The sequence below is a fragment of the Macaca nemestrina genome, chromosome 6 (genome assembly GCF_043159975.1).
Source record: "Macaca nemestrina isolate mMacNem1 chromosome 6, mMacNem.hap1, whole genome shotgun sequence".
Classification (NCBI taxonomy): domain Eukaryota; kingdom Metazoa; phylum Chordata; class Mammalia; order Primates; family Cercopithecidae; genus Macaca; species Macaca nemestrina.
In genome coordinates this window covers 118,423,033-118,428,895 of record NC_092130.1, presented here as the reverse complement: position 1 = coordinate 118,428,895, position 5,863 = coordinate 118,423,033, and the positions used below count along the sequence as shown (strand labels likewise).

Sequence of the window (5,863 nt, the reverse complement as noted above, 5' to 3'; positions counted from 1 at the left end):
TTGATCCACTCTGACAATCTCTGTCTTTTAATGGGTGCATTCTGACCATTGATATTCAAAGTGATTGTTGATATAGTTGGATTAATATCTACCATATATATTACTATTGTTTTATTTGTAGACCTTGTTCTTTGTTCCTATTTTTGTCTTATATCATTTTCTGTGTTTTGTGGGTTTAATTGAGCATTTCATATGATTCCATGTTCTCTCTTAGAATATCAATTATACTTCTTTTTTTTTTTTTTTACGTTTTTTAGTCATTGCCCTAGACTTTGCAAAATACATTTACAACTAATCCAGTCCACTTTCAGATAACACTATACCACTTCACTGATAGTATGAATACTTTATAATAACAAAATAATACTAGGCCGGGCACAGTGGTTCATGTCTGTAATCCCAGCACTTTGGGAGGCCAAGGTGGGCAGATCACAAGGTCAGGAGTTCAAGGCCAGCCTGGCCAACATGATGAAACCCCGTCTCTACTAAAACATACAAAAATTAGCTGGGCATGGTGGCATGCACCTGTAATCCTAGCTACTTGGGAGGCTGAGGCAGGAGAATTGCTTGAACCCGGGAGGTGGAGGTTGCAGTGAGCCGAGATTGTGCCACCACACTCCAGCCTGGGGGACAGAGCAAGGCTCTGTCTCAAATAATAATAATAATAATAATAAATTTCTCCCTCCTGTTCCTTGTACCATTGCTGTCATTTGTTTCATTTACATATAAGCATACAGAAATTTAGATGCATATATAACTGAATACGTTATTGTTACTAACAAACTGATATCTGTTACATCAAGTAAGAAAAAGGTTTTATCTTCACTTACTCCTTCTTAAATGCTCTTCCTTTCTTTATACAGAGCCAAGTATCTGACCTACATTATTTTCCTTCTCTCTAAAGAACTTACTTTAATATTTTTTGCAAGGCCAAGTTTACTGATAACAAATTCCCTCAATTTCTGTTCATCTGAGAAAACCTTTATTTATCCTTCACTTTGGAAAAATAATTTTTCAGGGTACATAATTCTAAGATGGTAGCGTTTTTTTTCACTCAACACTTTACATATTTCACTCCATTCTCTTCTTGCTTGCATGATTTCTGAGGAAAAATGGGATATAATTCTTATCTTTGCTCCTCTGCAGCTAAGGAGCTTTTTCCTGTGGCTTCTTCCAAGACTTTTTCTTTATCTTTGGTTTTCTTTCTTTTTTTTCTTCTTTTTTTCCTTTTTTTTTTTTTTCTTTTCAAGCAAATGAATACTTTTATTAACATGGTAAGTTTTTTTTTGTTTGTTTTTAACATGGTAGGGTTTTGACCTCAAATATTTGTTAGGTCTGCTACTCAAATGAACTTATAGCTAGACAATGTATGAACCTTGAAGATGCCTCTTCCAGTCCAGTTTAGGGTCCAATGCAGACAATTCCATACTCTCATCCCCGAGCCCCTCAAGGGCCTCTGCAAAACTTTCATTTTATGCCAAGTCCCCTAAAACGCATCAGGGTATTACATCAACTTGTACAGAATATCAAGATCTTATCTTCTATTTTAGGTTCCATGTCAAGTAAAGCTGAGTTAGGTTGTCCAAACAAACTCACTGGACAGGTTACATAAGATAGTGTACCACATAAAATTTAAACTTTGAACAAAATATATCTCTCCTCCTTTGGTCTCACACAGAAATTAAGTCTCCAAACACAGACAATACTATCCTTTCTCCAGCTCTTCTCCAGATTCACGAGTCCCAGCCAGGTCGGCCCATCCGCACTCCCCGTTGAAGTCAGTAGTTGCTGCATGGAGTCGTCTCCCAGAATTAATGCAGCTCCTTCAGCACCTCCAGAGCTGGAGAACTCCGACTGTGAGTCTCATGTGTCACACACAGACCCAAAGTTCCAGGGAGCTATCAGGTCACACAAGAAAGAGCAAAGCACCTCAAAAATTTAGAAATAACCACCAAAGCCCGGGAACAAATGTGACTGCTGCAAGAGCTTACAATCTAGGCCCTAATTCCTGTATGTGAGAGCATTTTCAAACAAAATCACTTTCCAAACAAAAACACGTAACAATCGAAACTCATATTGAGGTCATCAACCACAGACCATAGCAGAAAACGTAGTGTTAAGTGAGACAGAGCAATAGACAAGAGGAAAAAAGAGAAAACAAAAGGCTCTCTGGTTTCGGTTTCTCCAGGGTGTCAGCCAATCTCCACCAGTTGACCAGAATCCATTGGCTGTAAACCGCCGACCGCGCTCACGACGACTCGCTCTTCTCTATCCGCCGGACCAGCTCCACCAGCATCTCTGCCATCTTCGCGATCTCCTTGGCCTTCTCCTCGGCCTTCTCGCACCTCTTGGCCGCCCGGCCCTCCGCCGCGTCGCCCGGGTTCTGGAGGTGGTTGAGCGCGCTCTCCTCCGAGGCCTCCACCTGCGTTTTGATCTGGATGAGCATATTGTCCATCTCCCACAGCTTGCTCCGGTTCCGCAGGTACGCCCGCCCGTGCTCGCGCGTCAGCGACGCGATGTCCTCGCGCATCTCGTTGATGACCGGGAGCAGAAACTGCTCGAAATCCTCCTCCGGCTCCAGCACCTCCACTTCCTCCGGTTCCGCCAGCTCGACGATGTCCAGGGCCCGCAATTCTTCCCACTGCCTCGGAACCGCAGTAGCGATGTGCATGGAGTAACGGCGAACAAAAAATCCTTTTTGTCCTTTTTCTTAAGGACGAGTTCTCACTATGCTGCCCTGGCTGGTCTTGAACTCTTTAGCTAAGGCAATCCTCCTGCCTTGGCTTCCCAAAGTGCTAGGATTACAGGTGTGAGCCACCATGCCTGGCTTGATTTTCTGTAATTTAAAAATTTTATGCTTAGGTGTAGTTTTGTGGAATTTGGTTTTGCTTTTGGCATTTATCCTCCTGCATGTTCTCAGAGCTTCCCGGATCTGTGGTTTAGTGTCTGACATCACTTTGGGGAAATCTCAGTCATTATTGTTTCAAATATATCTTCTTATCCCTGCTTTTTTTCTTCTTCTTTTTGTATTCCCATTATGCATATTTACATTTTTTGTAGTTGTCGCCAAGTTCTTGGATATTCCGTTCTTTTTTTCCTTTCTTCAGTCTGTATGCTCTCTACTTTTCAGTTTTGGAGGTTTCTATTGGAATATCCCCAAACTCAGAAATTCTCTACTCTTTCTTAGGATATCCATCTCTGCTTGCGTTGCCCACCCGGCTTTGGGGAATTTTTGTTGTTGTTGTTGTTGTTTGTTTGTTTTTTTGAGATGGAGTCTCACTCTGTCTCCCAGGCTGGAGCGCAGTGGCGCAATGTCAGCTCACCGCAACCTCCGCCTCCTGGGTTCAAGCGATTTTCCTTCCTCAGCCTCCAAGTAGCTGGGATTACAGGTGCGTGCCACCACGCCCAGCTAATTTTTTGTATTTTTAGTAGAAACGGGGTTTTACCATGTTGGCCAGGCTGGTCTCAAACACCTGACCTCAGGTGATCCACCTGCCTCAGCCTCCCAAAGTGCTGGGATTACAGGTGTGAGCCACCGCACCCAGCCAACCACCCAGTCTTGCATGTTGTGTACTTTATCCATTAGAGTCCTTCGCATATTCGTCATAGTTTTTTTTTTTTAACTGTCCAAAGTATTTGTTAATTGTTTATTTATCAAAGGAAACTATTTCTTAGCCCACATATTCATGTTTCATAGTTCAGGAACACAGATCAATGACAAACTTCTAGGTAATTCAACACAAAGAAATTCTTTGTATTCTGAAATCACTTTGCACTTTCCTCTTCTCCACAAAATCTTTCATGGGATTACAATTTTTTAAGAAATCTATAGATGCTGTCTTTCTTGGTTCAGCCACAGCAAACTCGTAAAGAGCTACAATCCCCAGGGATACAACAAATGTTCCAACAATACAAAATCACAGACACTTGGCCAGAAGGCCAAGCAACTGAGGTTCTGTCAAAGCCCTGGAAGCCCGGGTAGTTACCGTCCTTAATAGGTATGTCAGTCTCAACACCAATGCCCTTCCTGGCTGGTGGAGAAATGGATGGCCCATAGTTGTTTTAAATTCCTGGTCTGATAATTCCAATATCCCTGTTATGTCTGGCTCTGATCCTTTCTCTGTCTCTTCAATTTGTGTTTTTGCCTTTTAGTATGCCTTATAATTTTGCGTTGATAGCCAGAAATTGTGTACTGAGTAAAAGGAACTCCTGTAAATAGGCCTTTAGTGATGTGGTAGGAAGGTGTGGAGAGGAGGGGAAGCATTCTGTAGTCCTATGACCAGGTCTCAGTCTTTTTGTGATCCTGTGCCTCCGGACTGGGAACTTCACAAGTGTTTCTAAGTTGTTTTATGTGTGTGTGTGTGTGTGTGTGTATGTGTGTTTCCTCCTCCCTTAGGCAGAAGAGGATGGCTACAGTGGGCTGGAATTAGGTATTTCCCTTTTCCTCAGTCAGTTAGGCTCTGATAATGCTCCAGCAGGTTAGGATCTGGTTAACTAGTTTCTACTTATTAAGAAGAACAGGCTGCTCTGGCATATTTCAAAATGCCTCCTTTCCCCCTCCTTCTACCAGAAGCATGAGAAGATTTTTCTCTGATACTTACTGTGAGAAGCTGGTCAAGCTCCTGGAAGTAAAACTCACAAAAGTTGGGGGAATGGGTTATGAGTCGGTACCCTGGGTTTTTTAAACTCTCAGACTTGTCTGCGCTGAGCCTTTAGCAATCTGTCAATTTCAGTTCAAGTTTTCTTTCCCTGGCTGGTGGTGATTTCCATTCATGAGTCTCTGCTCTGGTAAATCATGATTCCCTGGGATACCCTGTCTGTCTCTACAACCTGGGGGGAAGCAGTTTTCCCTGTGTCCCCAACTCTCTTGTAGATCCAAGAAGTGTTGCTGATTTTTCAGTCTATTCAGCTTTCTACTTGTTAGGATGGAGTGGCAACTTCTAGGCTCATTACATATGAAACTGAAACCTGGAAGTCCTCATTAAAAAAAAATCTCAGCTGGGCGCGGTGGTTCACGCCTGTAATCCCAACACTTTGGGAGGCCAAGGCGAGCAGACCACAAGGTCAGGAGATTGAGATCATCCTGGCTAACATGGTGAAACCCTGTCTGTACTAAAAATACAAAAAATTAGCCAGGTACGGTGGCACGCGCCTGTAGTCCCAGCTACTCGGGAGGCTGAGGCAGGAAAATCACTTGAACCCAGGAGGCGGGAGGCAGAAGTCGTGGTGAGTGGAGATCGTGCCACTGCACTCCAGCCTGGGTGACAGAGCAAGACTCAGTCTCAAAAAAAAAAAAAAAAAAAAAAAAGCAAAAACAACAACAACAAAAACTCTATATATTTGAATGAAAAAATATGGATTATTTCTTCCATTATTCAATAGACACATCTTTTTAAAAAAAGAAAAAATGGGCAGGAGGCTTAAAGGGTCCCTTTATTTCGCAAAAAAAAGAATATTCAAATGGCTAATAACACAAAAATACACTCAAACTCATTAATAAACAGAGAAATCCAAATTAAAGCCTTAATGAGACAGTACTACACATTTCAGTATAGCTTAAATGGAAATAATTAACAATACCAAGTGTTGATGAGGATGTGGAGCAAGGAAAGCTTATGCCCACTGCTGCAGGGAGTGTAAATTGGTATGTTTGGAAGCTGGCTGGGCATGGTGGCTCACCCCAGTAATTTCAGCACTTTGGGAGGCTGAGGCAGGAGGATTGCTTGAGCTCAGGTATTCCAGAGCAGCCTGGGCAATATAGTGAGACTCTGTCTCTACAAAAAAAAAAAAACAACAAAAAAGTGTTTTAGTTAACCAGGCACAGTGGTGGGTGCCTGTGGTCCCAGCTACTTGGGAGGCTGGG

The 5,863-nt window shown here is 42.6% G+C and overlaps 1 protein-coding gene across 1 annotated transcript; it reads right to left on the bottom strand.

The window, feature by feature from the left end:
* Positions 1–1,197: 1,197 nt before the first annotated feature.
* Positions 1,198–2,699, bottom strand: LOC105499411 (Morf4 family associated protein 1). Its single transcript, XM_011771967.2, has one exon. It carries the CDS (start codon positions 2,669–2,671, stop codon positions 2,249–2,251), a length of 423 nt encoding a protein of 140 aa, XP_011770269.2. The 5' UTR covers positions 2,672–2,699; the 3' UTR covers positions 1,198–2,248.
* Positions 2,700–5,863: the final 3,164 nt, after the last annotated feature.

Coding starts and splice junctions, on each gene's coding strand:
- LOC105499411 (XM_011771967.2), bottom strand. CDS start 2,671: ATGCACATCGCTACTGCGGTTCCGAGGCAGTGGGAAGAATTGCGGGCC.